This window comes from Tiliqua scincoides, chromosome 1 (genome assembly GCF_035046505.1).
Source record: "Tiliqua scincoides isolate rTilSci1 chromosome 1, rTilSci1.hap2, whole genome shotgun sequence".
NCBI lineage: Eukaryota > Metazoa > Chordata > Lepidosauria > Squamata > Scincidae > Tiliqua > Tiliqua scincoides.
In genome coordinates this window covers 220,915,017-220,930,195 of record NC_089821.1, presented here as the reverse complement: position 1 = coordinate 220,930,195, position 15,179 = coordinate 220,915,017, and the positions used below count along the sequence as shown (strand labels likewise).

The 15,179-nt window shown below is 43.9% G+C and overlaps 1 protein-coding gene across 3 annotated transcripts in view; it reads left to right on the top strand.

The window, feature by feature from the left end:
- The window catches only part of PRKN (parkin RBR E3 ubiquitin protein ligase), an 862,188-nt gene that overhangs the window by 738,231 nt on the left and 108,778 nt on the right, over positions 1-15,179 (top strand). For all 3 annotated transcript variants that reach the window (XM_066616280.1, XM_066616288.1, XM_066616297.1), the window contains one exon: positions 2,091-2,240. In XM_066616280.1, the coding sequence (XP_066472377.1) occupies positions 2,091-2,240 (150 nt within the window). The remainder of the gene's footprint in view (positions 1-2,090; positions 2,241-15,179) is intronic.

Sequence of the window (15,179 nt, the reverse complement as noted above, 5' to 3'; positions counted from 1 at the left end):
TTCCCTCACAAAATATGACTTTCCCCCAAATTGAATCCAGTAAATCAATTCTCTTGCTTATAACTTACAATGAGAGCATTGATTTTTTAAAAACGTATTATTAGTACATGCATTTTTTGTAAATCAACAGAGCTACTTATACTACACTGGAGGCTAAGAAACGTTTTCCTTTATCAACTGAGTATTGATAATGAACATTTTGGCAGCCTTTCAACTGTAGTGCAGCCATTATTTGTATCTGTAAAATACTCTTAGGTACTTATAAGATAGCATAAGACAGTCTGTTCCCCTCACCTTGAGCCATTCTTCTTTCTTTTCTGATGAAAAACAGCGCTAGAGCTCAGTGTGGGCACAGTTATCAATGATTCAGTTCAAAGCCAACAAAATGAAGGAGAGCACTTAGCTCACTTTCTGCAGGAAACTCAAGCATAGTTTAAAATAGATAAATTCTGCACTTAAATTCTTGAAAAATTATGTTGGTTTTATGCACAATGGACACAATATAGTGATTTGTTGTGTTTGAGCTTCCCATTTGGCCAGAGTCTGCAGACACAGGTCTTATGCTAGGTTGCAATTAGGTTTCAAGGAGCGGTTGCCGTCCCTTCCACTAGGTGCTCCTCTTCCTCACCCCAGATTTCCACATTTCCTCCCCTTGTGCTCTAATTAAGGAAATGTAAGACTGCACAATGGCGGCGTTTAATTTTCTGCTTTTGTTTTTGGTAACACCAAGAGATATGCAGCTGTCTTCTTGCCTCAGGCAAGCAGGTGAATGGCAAATTGCAGGACTGATCCTATGCTCCTTATGAAAGCATGTTTTAACACAACTACTGGCACTTTGACATTCTTTTCAGGACAAAAGCTGCAAAGCATTCAAGAGCTAAATCCCCAATTTGGGATCTGTTTTCTATCTTCATCTTTCCTTTCTCCATTGTTTCCCATCACCACAGTTCCCCTGTATGTGTGTGCTCTAAGTATATACAACATAAGGCCAGAGAGTGCTCTAAGCATATACAACATAAGGCCAGAGAGGTAAGGCTCCATGCCACATGTACTCTGTTACCTGAGATCTGCTCTCCTTGACAGGGGCTTTAGTATTGGTGTGCTGTGAATGGCTACAAAGTGTGATCTGTATCCTGTGCTGCACAGCAGCAATGTAGGCAGAGCAAGGAGGTTAGTGGGAACATTTTCTGCCCCTGAGGGGGGCAGGGTGCCCTTGAGGTGCCCCTGAGGTGCCTGAGGGGGGACATTATTGAGGCGGGACATGATTGAGACATACAAGATTATGCAGGGGATGGACAGAGTGGATAGAGAGATGCTCTTTACCCTCTCACATAACACCAGAACCAGGGGACACCAGAACCAGGGGACATCCTGGGAACCAGGAGAACCTGGGGGACCTGGTTCCTGGGGAACCAGGGGACATCCTGGGGAACCAGGGGGACCAGAACCAGGGGGACCAGAACCAGGGGACATCCACGAAAATTGAGTGTTGAGAGAGTTAGAACAGACAAAAGAAAATATTTCTTTACTCAGTGTGTGGTTGGTCTGTGGAACTCTTTGCCACAGGATGTGGTGATGGCGACTGGCCTGGACGCCTTTAAAAGGGGATTGGACAAGTTTCTGGAGGAAAAATCCATTACGGGGTACAAGCCATGATGTGTATGCGCAACCTCCTGATTTTGGAAATGGGCTATGTCAGAATGCCAGATTCAAGGGAGGGCACCAGGATGAGGTCTCTTGTTATCTGGTGTGCTCCCTGGAGCATTTGGTGGGCCGCTGTGAGATACAGGAAGCTGGACTAGATGGGCCTATGGCCTGATCCAGTGGGGCTGTTCTTATGTTCTTATGCCCCCCCCCTTTACCCATTGTTTTCTATGGCTTTTTAAATTCCTACACCAGCTCTGATGTCAGTGCAACATTTTGCTGACATTTGGGGTCTCTTTCTCATCTGGAGGAAATTTAGGTTAGGATGCCACATTGTACCCTGCTTAGACTGACATTTCAGAAGTGTAAGTTTGCACCATTACTATTTGTAAGTCAGTGAATATTTTAAGGCTTATTAAACTGCACAATATTTTATTTGCTTGCAGTACAACCGTTACCAGAAATATGGTGCAGAAGAGTGTGTTCTGCAGATGGGTGGTGTGCTGTGTCCCACCCCAGGATGCGGAGCCGGCCTGCTGCCCGAACCCGAAACAAGAAGAATTGTTTGTGAACCAAGCAGTGGAATAGGCTGTGGGGTAAGAAATGTGCACATTCCTAATAACTTCTGGGAAATCAGTTAAGATTACAAAGAAGGGGGGGGAACAGACTCTGAATTGCCCTTTCTCATTGTTGACTCTGAACTGCTCATCGTGCCAGAATCCCAATAAACAATTTTAATTCAGTGCTGCGGTATAGAAATGACCACTTTGTCATGTAAAGTATGTGTGTCCCAGAATGCTCTGCTTTAATTGGTTTGTGAAGTTGCTGATCTAAGTAGTTATAGTGAAGAGTGGAACTGTGCAAATGACAAGCCAAGAGCTTTGACTCTTTTTAAAACTCCCAGGAGTCAGCAAAATGGAAAAGGTTCCAGAGCCAAAGGATTTGTTGTTTTATTAGCAGCACTTACTTTAAACAGATTTAGGGAGGGAGGAGGGAGGGAGATGGCAGGGAAGAGTTCAGTAAGTAAAATGACACTGTGTGTGTACAACAAATCAATGAAGATTAATGCAGAAAGCATAACTGTGTTGAATTAAAATTGAATTTAAACAAGTGGCTAAAAGAGAAGTGGAATGGATTATACAAACCCAGAGACTTCCTTCGTCCCTGAAGTTCCATCATGAATAGTGTCAGTCAGCAGCACTTTCCATTCACCACATAAGAAAAATTAGGACTTGTAAAGGGGTCTTTTGTATGGTTGGTCCATGGCCCTGGAACTCATCCCATCAAGATTTAGCAAAGTCTTGCGGTATTTGGGGGGACGGGGACAATTTAGTATAGTCCTCCTAGGCGTGTGCCATTTCAGAATGACTGAATGGTGCTCAGCATCAAAATCTCCCTGCCTCTGGAAAGCTGGTGTGTCCGGAAGAAGGTTCTAGCCTTCCAAACTTGCTAATTTTCTGTGTGCAGGACGTTACTTTGGTGTGATAGAAAATTAAAATATGTGATCCCCGAGGAAGTCTGTACCGTGTACTTTTTCTGAATGTATAGATTTCCTGTTTCTGGAAGTGCTGTTTCTACTGCCATTCCTTTTAAACCGGTTTTTGTGACCAAGAATAAGAAAGGAGACATTTTAGTGTCTTAGATTTCTATATTTAAGCAGTATTTTTATTATTCATGAAACCAAGAGATAGGACAGGTTGCCCATTTTTAAAACTATACAAATGTCTAATTAAACTGGAAGGCGCCACTCAGTAATGTAGAACAAGTGACAGTGGTAAATTTGATGTCAGAAGTCAAGTTATATATGTCGCTTATTTCCTCAGGCTAATGCTCCTGAGCTTTACATACCAAAGCAGAACATTTTTCTCTCCAGAATTATGGGCTAGAGGGACTGACTGATGTTTAACATTATTATGTCTACATTTCATGCCAGTACTGGGATTACAAAAAATTGTGTGTCTTGCTTGGCTATGGAAGAACTCTTTCCAGTTGTCTGTACTGATAATTCTGAAGAATACTTGATTGTAGTAACATTTTTCTATGAGTTGGTTAGCATCTGTTGACCTTGGTAGAACTTTGTATCTATCCAGGCAGTGGTGCATGTAAAACATAGTGCTCCTCATAGCTGGAGCAGAAGTATAAAGTGCTGTGTATGTGTATATATATTTATGCAAAATTCATAGGTAACAAGATTGACCAAATGATAAGGAACACTTCCATATCAAACTTTCAGGACTGGCTAAAATAAGCAAGCCACAAATCATTTTTCTCTTATTTCACCCTGTAGAAATGAAAATCAAAATTTATTTAGTTGCCTTATGTATCATTATTTTGAGTCTGAAGTTGCTTGGTTTAAAAATATTTCACAGCTTATGTATTGTCCCATTCAATAAATTGCAGTGCTCCTCTGCAAGTGCTCCCTGCAAAAGAATAGAGTATTCGGCATAGTCCTCTTAAGGATTTTTTATAGACAAATCTTTCAAATGTATGGGAGATATGTGCTGTACAGTGAGACCAAAATTTGAAGTACCAGTTCAGGGCTGCTTCCCACATTATAAACATAATATCTGTGGGCCCAATCTTTTCCAACTTTCCAGCACTGATGCAACGGCAATGCAGCCCCAAGGTAAGGGAACAAACATACCCTTACCTTGAGGAAATCTCTGTGACTCCCCCCCCCCCAACACAGGATGCAGTGCACATCCCGTTATCATGGCTTCATCAGTGCTGGAAGGTTGGATAGAATTGGTCCCTAAGAGTAACTTCTCAAATGCTTTTGACATCAACAAGGAATGCGCATAGGCTTCTACAAATAACAGATTTTGTTTTGCTTGCATATGCATTTGTAATTTATGAATAGTACAGGGTGACTGGTGGTTGTGTGTCTCCTCATCCCAATGTGTGACCTGAACTGTGGGCCTGCTATTACCTACCTGAGCCACAGGAAAACTCATGATGCAGGGTGTCAGATTCATTCTCTTCCTAAACCACAGCAATGATTGTATGACATCCAGCCAAGAACATTGTTGCCACAATAGCAAAAGGTGTGACAATTGGCAAGAGTTTGGTTTATAAGGAATACACTGCTGTGAAAATACAGGTCTCAAGTAGAGTGACAGAATCATTCTATTTTTGTGCACTGAGTGCCATTGTGGGATTGTAGTTAGATGTTTGGACTTGGTCTATGAGTTCTTGGTACAAATTAAAGTTCATCCATGGGGCTTACTCAAGCTGTGGGCATGTCACTGTAAGAACGCTTATCATGTGGGCCAGTAAGCAGCTACCAGCCCACGGGCCTTGTGTTTGACATCCCTGGTCTAGATGGTCTCAGAGGTATAGGTTTGGGTTTTGGTAAAATTCCATGCATATCAGGCTTCTAAGTACTTGCTCATTTTTAAGCAAATCATTTGGATTATTTTGGATACAAATAAAGGGGCACTCTTTATAGCCACTATTTCACACTGTCCTACTTTTCTCATCTATAAGGTAGAAATGATTGTGCCCATCTCACATCATTGTTAGAACGAAGGACATTTATCAACACATTCTGTGTAGGCGTCATATTCTGGAATAACTAATATTTCCCTAAAATACTGTCCCTTACCATACACTGACAATGCTATTTAAATGACCTGCAGTGTTGTCCTTTGCGTCTCTGGAGCATCTGAATACACTTGTAAGGAGATTAATATTGGACAATTCACACTCTCTATACAGATTTTATTTGACTCAGACTGGAATGCAGGGAAAAATATTGTGCAATTACAAATGCTGCATACATAAGAATGCCTGCATCAACTGGCTTTGCTGTTGGCTAATCCTTTTCATTTTTTATTTTACTCATAAAAATACTAATTTGATTTCCCAAGGTATTACCACTATGCATTGTTCTCCCCCCTTCATTGCTATTCATCTGACCAATCTCTCTCGCTTTCATAGCTGAAATGTAAAATGTTGACATGTTTAACACAGGAAACCAGCAACAAAATATGGAAGCTGTTGCATGCTGTGCCAAGCAGCCTGACTGCAGAAAAAGCCGGGATAATCAAGGCTTGTGAGAGCTCGATAAATAACGCATCGTTGTCTTGTTTTGTACTAGACTAGCATATTGCTTCCTATATATCATAAGAATGCTTACTGTTCGAAGAGGAAGTATTCCTGACTAGGTTACGACTGAGTGTCGAGGAAAAGTATATGATATGGATGCTTCATTATGTATATCTGCTGTCAATACCCTTATTGGCACTGGCCACATTAGTATTACTTTATAGCATTGGGATAAAACTGTTATAGCAAGACGTTGAGTGAAATTCTTAGAGGCCTATTCATTACTTGGGCAGCATTCTTAACATTGGCAGATACTACTGTGCAATAATCAAAATTGCATCTTTGGACTGTATGCAGTTGTTATAGGACACAATGTCAAGGTTTGTTTTTCTGAATAAGGAATAATGAGTTTGTTCACGTTGCCTGTTCATTCAGTCTTGCCCTGTCTGTTTTCCTATCCAGCGAATCCAGGCAATTTGCAGTAAACCTGCTCACTCCTTACTGTGAGTCGCTGTCATTGTTTTTTGAGAATTGGTCACATCTAACTACCCACCCATAATATATACCATGATATTATAACTGCATAGCCATTTACATTAACAGAAACGTGGAAATAGCTGCTGGTTGTCCATGGGTTCTTTATTTTATTTGCTTGTTTGCATATGGAATATGTTAGGAGTGTAGTGAAGAAACTGTTGTGGCTGGTTGGAGTGTTTTCATTATCATTCATCCTTTACTGGAGATCTGATTTTCTTTGGGCCTTGGTGAGGTGGCATAAAACAGAATACATCTGAGATTTAGGGTACAATCCTAACCCCTTATGTCAGTGCTTTCCAGCACTGGCATAGCAGTGCCAATGGGACGTGTTCTGCATCCTGCAGTTGGATGTCACTCATGGAGTCCTCCTCAAAGTAAGGGAATGTTTGTTCCCTAACCTCAGAGCTACATTGCCTTTATGTCAGTGCTGGAAAGCACTGGAAAGCTGGAAAGCACTGACATAAGGGGTTAGGATTGCACCCTTAATAAAGTAGACTTGGTTGAAAATAGCTGGCAAAGAAAGCTCCTGAATGACTTTTCTTTACTGTTCAGCAGCGTCCAGCATATATTAGTGACAGTGTTGATGTAAGTATTTCCTGTATAAAGGAGAAGTTGTCATAAATACCTCAAAAACTCAAGTCAATTTATAGTATTGGACAGTTAGGGCCTGCTAACTCCTGAATTGCATGAAGAATCCAAAGAGGCACTGAAAAGATGAGAAAGTCACCCTGCTGTAATGCTTTGTTACCAGTGCTATTTTCTTACCCATCTGGCTTCACAACATACTTTTTGCCAACTCATGACTGACCTGTCTGTGCATACATGTGCACATGTACAAAAAACCCAAGATATTGCTCTGCATGATGGATGAAACAGTGTATGAGATGTAGCAAGACCAGTTTAAAAACCTTAGCCCGTTTATGAACATTCAAGTAGAAATAATGTAGATTGCCATTTTCAAGAAGTAAAATCAAAAGGATTTCTCTCTTTCTCTTTGATATTCTCTGTCTCCCTTGAATTCTTATTGCCCTTTAAAAAAGTTCTATAAACATATTATTACAGACAAGGTAATGTTGGAGAACGTTGAGGTTAAAGAGCTGGCCCACAGCAGAATTGTTTTGGGACATCATGTTGTGACTTTTTTTTCTCCAAGAGGAATGAAAATGAGACAGACATTTTCCATTATTGCTAAATGCTGAGTTGCTCGCATTGTGCCACAAGCTCTAGGCAATAATCATGTATAGCTTCCTTGTTCGGAGTGGGCACTCTAGCCTGTAGAAACCAGAATTCCATCTTGTTGATACATTATGCTTCACTTGCAAAGCAAGCTGTTTTGTGGCTAAAATATGACAGGCTTTCCTATGATGACTGAAATCCTGTTTCCTGGTAATGTCTTACACGGCTTTACCATGTGTGAGAATGCTTAATATTGTCCTCGCGCCACCATCGCACAATGTAATTAGCCAGCCACATTGCTGGCAAAGCTTGCAGTACAGCACAATGTCATTATGTCCCAGTGGCTGTGCTTTGCTGTACTGCAACCCATTGATCCTCTGGCAGTTAAGAAGTTCAGATGTCAGTACTGACAGTATATAGCAATCTGGAGCAGCATTTCCATTATTAACAGCACAAATCATATTAGTTATTCTCATTGTGAGAAATGGCAAAAAGACATCGTACGAAGAGTGCAATTCAAATGTATTTGGTATAACATCATTCTAGAGTATCAGGTATAACATCAGGTCCACCACTGATATGGTATTCTCCCTTAGACAACTGCAGGAGAAATGCAGGGAGCAACGACAGCCACTCTTTATAGCCTTCCTAGATCTCACGAAGGCTTTCGACCTGGTCAGCAGGGACGGCCTCTTCAAGATTCTCCCCAAGATCGGATGTCCACCCAGGCTCCTCAGCATCATCAGATCTTTCCACAAGGACATGAAGGGCACTGTTGTCTTCGATGGCTCCACATCAGACCCCTTTGACATCCGAAGCGGAGTGAAGCAGGGCTGAGTTCTTGCACCAACCTTGTTTGAGATTTTCTTCGCTGTCCTGCTGAAGCAGGCCTTTGGAACTGCAACAGAAGGCATCTATCTCCGGACCAGATCAGATGGAAAGCTCTTCAACCTCTCCAGACTGAGAGCAAAGTTCAAAGTCCAGCTGAAATGTCTGCGTGACTTCCTCTTTGCCGACGATGCAGCTATCACTACCCACTCTGCCAAAGATCTCCAGCAGCTCATGGATCGTTTTAGCAAGGCCTGCCAAGATTTTGGACTGACAATCAGCTTGAAGAAAACACAGGTCATGGTTCAGGATGTGTACTCACCTCCCTGCATTACAATCTCTGCGCATGAACTGGAGGTTGTCCATGACTTTGTGTACCTTGGCTCAACGATCTCCGACACTTTTTCTCTCGATACCGAGCTAAACAAGTGCATCGGTAAAGCAGCTACCACGTTTTCCAGACTCACAAAGAGAGTCTGGTCCAACAAGAAGCTGACAGAATATACCAAGATCCAGGTCTACAGAGCTTGCGTCCTGAGTACACTTTTGTAGTGCAGCGACTCATGGACTCTTCGCTCACAACAGGAGAGGAAACTGAACGCTTTCCACATGCGCTGCCTCCGACGCATCCTCGGCATCACCTGGCAGGACAAAGTTCCAAACAACACAGTCCTGGAACAAGCTGGAATCACTAGCATGTATGCACTGCTGAAACAGAGACACCTGTGTTGGCTCAGTCATGTCGTGAGAATGGATGATGGCCGGATCCCAAAGGATCTCCTCTATGGAGAACTCGTGCAAGGAAAGCGCCCTACAGGTAGACCACAGCTGCGATACAAGGACATCTGCAAGAGGGATCTGAAGGCCTTAGGAGTGGACCTCAACAGGTGGGAAACCCTGGCCTCTGAGCGGCCCGCTTGGGGGCAGACTGTGCAGCATGGCCTTTCCCAGTTTGAAGAGACACTTGGCCAACAGACTGAGGCAAAGAGGCAAAGAAGGAAGGCCCATAGCCAGGGAGACAGACCAGGGACAGACTGCACTTGCCCTCAGTGTGGAAGGGACTGCCACTCCCGAATTGGCCTTTTCAGCCACACTAGACGCTATTCCAGAACCACCTTTCAGAGCGCGATACCATTGTCTTTTGAGACTGAAGGTTGCCAACATGACATTCTAGAGCAGTGTTTCTCAAACTGTGGGTCAGGACCCACTAGGTGGGTTGCTAGCTAATTTCAGGTGGGATGCAAGCCAATTTCATTTCAATATTTTATTTTTAATATATTGGACTTGATGCTACCATGGTATGCAACTACATTTGGGGAAATGTTACAGACCTGTACTTTAACAAGCTACTAAAGGCAGGGCAGGAGGTCTGGCTCAGCTGGTAGAGCTGCCGCCTTGTATGCCTGAAGATCTGAGGCTGCCAGTTCGAAACTACCGGAAGTACCCGAGAACTGACGACACGCTGATATACTGATGAGCTGACCCTCAGTGGCAGAGAGGAGTTGCCGTCAAGTGGAGTGTGGGAGGCGAAGGGCCAGAGAGAGGTCAGATCAGGAAGGAATCCAGCTGGAAGGAGTTCTATGAAAGACTAGAACTATTCAATTGTAAAAATCCCTACAGGGGGTTTAGAACAGCCTGCCTATGTAAACCGCCTTGGATTAAAGTCTGAGGAGAAATCTGAGGACCGAAGAAAGGCGATATATAAATACCTGTATAAATAAATAAATAAATACTATGTACAGTGGTACCTCGCATAACGAATGCCCCGCGCAGCGAAAAATCCGCAGAATGAAAGCATTGTGTGAAGTTTGGTAACTCGCACAATGAATTTTTATGACTTATGATTCGCATAACGAATTTTTGTTTTGTTTTGGTTTGTCTTAAGGGGGGATCTTCATGTCCGTTTATGATCCCGTTCACCCTAGTAAGGGGCGGATCTTCATGTCACTTTATGATCCCATTCACCCTAGTAAGGGGCGGATCTTCATGTCACTTTATGATCCCATCCACCCTAGTAAGGGGCGGATCTTCATGTCACTGTATGATCCCGTTCACCCTAGTAAGGGGCGGATCTTCATGTCACTTTATGATCCCATCCACCCTAGTAAGGGGCGGATCTTCATGTCACTGTATGATCCCGTTCACCCTGGTAAGGGGCGGATCTTCATGTCACTTTATGATCCCATCCACCCTAGTAAGGGGCGGATCTTCATGTCACTTTATGATCCCATCCACCCTAGTAAGGGGCGGATCTTCATGTCACTGTATGATCCCATCCACCCTAGTAAGGGGAGGATCTTCATGTCAGTTTATGTAAGTAAATCCCATTGTGCTTGCTCCCAGGAAAGTGTGCACAGGATTACAGCCTTCAAACTCCCCACTCAGCATCCCCCCATCGCTCATTCACCCTCTCACTGCCCCATTTCCTTCACGTTTCCCCCCATGATCACGGCAAAAGCAAGCAATTGAGTGCTCTGTCCTCCTCAGCTTAGAGCACAATCCTGTGCGTGTCTCCTCAGAAGTAAGTCCCATTGTGCTTACTCCCAGGAAAGTGTGCACAGGATTACAGCCTTCAAGCTCCCAACTCAGCATCCCCCCCGTTTTTGAAATCCTCTGTACAGTATGTATGCCTTTAAAGAGCACTTAATAAACACTTTGTAAACCAAATTTGACTTTGTTCTGACTTTTCTTGCCCATAGGAATGCATTAATTAAATTTCAATGCATTCCTATGGGAAAACGCGCTTCGTAAAACGAAAAACTCGCATAACGAAAGGAGTCGCGGAACGGATTAATTTCGTTATGCGAGGCACCACTGTATATTCTTTGAACAATGATAGTCAATGGGACTGACTCCTGGGTAAGTGTAGGTAGGACTGCAGCCTAGGATTACAGCCTAGGAAACGTACAAATAAAAATGTTCCTGCTTGATAATCTCACTTCTGATCGTGATATCACTTCCGATGGGTTCTGACAGATTCTCATTCTAAAAAGTAGGTCGGTGCTAAATGTGTGAGAACCACTGTTCTAGAGAATTTTGGGTTTTTTTGTCCCGTCGAACTGGAGCAAGACTAAATGGTGATTTCCAACATCTCTTTTTCAACTGATGTGAGGAAGTCATAAATGGATTCATATGTAGTTTTTAGAAGTGGAAATAATCAAATAACTGCTAATGCACACATCACATACACTGATCTTTTTTAGTAGCAAGAGCTCTATTTGTGCCACCTGCACAGAAAAGTACAAATAAAATTTAACTGGTTTTGAAGATATACCATCCACTTAGAATTTTGAGAATGTGTATATTCAATTTAATCAATATTTTTGGATGCAAATAGAAATAGTGAAATGTCAATGATTGCCAGTTACTGGACAGAGTATGCTATGTCATAATAACATCTAATTGGCTCTTCAAACAATTAGTCCCACTGGTCCATTTTGAATGAAGGAAATGTACTTTTAAGGCCCAAATCCTAACCCACTTTCCAGTCTAGCATAGCTGTGCCAGTGGGATGTGTGCTGCATCCTGCAGTTAGGGGGCACTCACAGAGGCCTCCTTAAAGTAAGGAAATGTTTGTTTCCTTACCTAGGAGCTGCATTGCCCTTATGTCACTGCTGGAAAGTGGGTTAGGGTTGCGCTCTTAATTACATAAGACAGTTGCATTTTTGTTATCTCACTCCGTTTTTTTCATTGCATTCTGCTGGAAATTGCACATCAAATGGTATATACCATATTCCTATAAACCACAATTTTAGCTATTTTGGTCACCAGTGGTGCCACTCCCCCCAGTGCACATCACCTGGTGCAGGCTGTACTCCTCTAACAACGTCACTGTTGGGGGTACAGCTTTTGGTACTGTAAGGAACAGTCTGACAGGGAATGAGTCCTAGGATTAGAGGCTGCCACTGGCTTGTTTTAAACAGCAGGTTATAGTCAACAGTTCATGCAAGGCAGGGAAAACCCTGCTCTGCATTATCATTTTATTTATTTATTTTATATGATTTGTAACCCGCCTTTCTCTCCGGAGGGCACCCAAAGCAGCTAACAACATTTAAAAGTCATAAAATGCATTAAAACAACAACAATAAATAGAATTTAAAAAATCAGCAGCAATAAAACAGTAGTAAAAACAATTGTTAAAAGCAGGCTATGAGGCATCAAAAGCTTGCTGAAATAAAAATGTCTTCAGGTCTCGTCGGAACATTAACAGTGAAGGAGCTGTTCTCAACTCAAAGGGGAAGGAATTCCACAATACAGGTGCCACCACCGAGATGGCCCTATTTCTGGCCGCCATCCCCCTAACCTCTCTTGATGACGGCACAACGAACAGGGCCCCCTCTGATGACTGAAGAGAGTGGGCTGGAATATATGGTAGAAGGTGGTCTCTCAAATACTCTGGTCCTAAGCTGTTTAGGGCTTTAAAGGTCAAAACCAGCACCTTGAATTGGGCCAGGAAATGAACAGGCAGCCAGTGTAGCCGCCGGAGCAGTGGCGTGACAGTCAAACTGCCGACCTACAGCAACCATTCAAGCCACTGCATTCTGCACTAGCTGCAACTTCCGGACTGTCTTCAAGGGCAGCCCCACCTAGAGCACACTGCAATAGTCTAATCTTGATGTCACCTTGGCATGGACTACTGTGGCCAGCTCCGACTGAGGCAGGCATAGCCACAGCTGGCACACCAATCAAAGCTGAGGAAAGGCGCTGCTGGCCACAGCCAACACCTGGGCATCCAGGAGCAGCTGTGAGTTCAGGATAACCCCCAAGCTGCAAACCTGCTCTTTCAGGGGGAGTGCAACCCCATTCAAAGCAGGGCAATAGTCCAGCACCCACATCGTGGATTTCTGCACCAGGAGGACCTCTGTCTTGTCCGGATTTAATTTCAGCTTGTTCACCCTCATCCAGATCCCAACTGCCTCCAGGCAGTGCTCCAGGACGGAGACAGCCACCCTGGAGTCAGGTGGAGATAGGGCTGAGTGTCATCAGCATACTGATAGCACCCAACTCCAAATCCCCGGATTACCTCTCCTAGTAGTTTCATATAGATGTTAAATAATACGGGGGACAGAATAGAACCCTCGGCACCCCACACTCTAAAGCAGGGCTGCCCAAACCCCGGCCCGGGGGCCACTTGTGGCCCTCGAGGCCTCTCAATGCGACCCTCAAGGAGCCCCCAGTCTCCAAAGAGCCTCTGGCCCTCTGGAGATTTGTTGAAGCCTGCACTGGCCCAATGCAACTTCTCTCAGAGTGAGGGCGACTGTTTGACCTCTTGTGTGAGCTGTGGGATGAGAGCTCCGTCCACAGCTTGCTCTTTCACATTTGTGATACAGCAGTGGCAGCAAAGGAAAAGCCAGCCTTGCTTTGTGCAAGGCCTTTTATAGGCATTGAGCTATTGCAAGACCTTCATTCATTCATATAAGTTCATCTTTAATATATTCATTTATGTAAACTTATGTAAATTTATTCAAATTTTCAATGTAAATTAATTCTTTTTTTTCCCCGGCCCCCGACACAGTGTCAGAGAGCTGATGTGGCCCTCCTGCCAAAAACTTTGGACACCCCTGCTCTAAAGGCCAAGGTGCCGGAGTCCCCCAGTACCACCATCTGGGACCTGTCAGCTAAGAAGGAGCAGAATCACCGCAAAACGGTGCCTCCAATCCCCAACTCAGCCAACCGTCCCAGAAGGACACCGTGGTCTGTGGTGTCAAAAGCCGCTGAAAGGTCCAAAAGGACCAGCATGGATGCACTCCCACCATCCAGTCCTCAGCGTAGGTCATCCACCAAGGTGACCAAGGCTATCTCCATCCCAAAGCTCGGCCTGAAACCAGACTGAAAGGGATCCAGATAATCTGCTTCAGCCAAGGCATTCTGCAGCTGAGGCGCCACCACCCGCTTGACCATTTTGCCCAGAAATGGGAGGTTTGATACTGGCTGATAATTATCTAATCTAGAAGGGTCCAGAGAAGGCTTTTTCAGGAGAGGGCCTGCTTTAAAGCCAGTGGCAACACCCCCTCCCTCAAGGATGAATTCACTACCCTCTCTGTCCACTTGGCCAGTCCCTCTCGGGCAGATCTAATCAGCCATGCTGGGCACAGGTTGAGCAGGCAGGTAGACGACCTCACACTCCAAAGGATCCTGTCCACATCCTCAGGTTCGAGAAGCTGAAAAGAATCCCACACACCGGGACCGACAGATGCCTTGGGGACATCACCAGACATTGCCAATGTGGAGTCCGAGTCATGGCGAATCCGAGCGATTTTATCCACAAAGTGCCTGGTGAACATGTTACAGTGGACCTCCGTGTGGTCCTCCTGATCAACTGGTGGGGTCTGATGGAGGAGACCCCGCACTACACGGAACAGTTCCGCTGGCCGGCTTTGTGGACGCGATAGTGGCATCATTATCATAATACTTTGCTAAGTGGGTAAAAAGGCACTTGTTCAGTTGGTGTTTCTCTCATATTTAGCAGGGGGAGAGTATGTCCCTTTTCACCCCAGTACAGTGTCTTTTCTAGTGGCTCTTTGCTGGTGTTCTTATGCACCTTTTTAGATTGCAATTCTAAACAGGAACAGGGAGCCATTTATTTATTTGATTTTCTCTGTAAACCACTTTTTTTTGTTGAAAAGCAGTACATAAATATTATCTAATAATAATAATCTTTCTAATATTAGTTCTCTGATACCACTTATTTTGTAAATTAAATCCCCCTCGGTTCACGTTTAGAAGAAAAGGAACCTCTCAGAGAAGTTTTCCTCTTACAGGGGTTGGGTGCTGCCTGAAGCTAGATAGCACCTGAAGCTATCTTCAGGGGCAAGCATTTCCTGTCCCTGGTCAGATGAGTACAGCAATACCTTGACTTTCATCCACATGACTTTCATTGCTTTGCTCATTCAAATTTTCAGACTTCATCCACGTGCTTTCCTCTTTTGTCCAATTCCATCCAACCT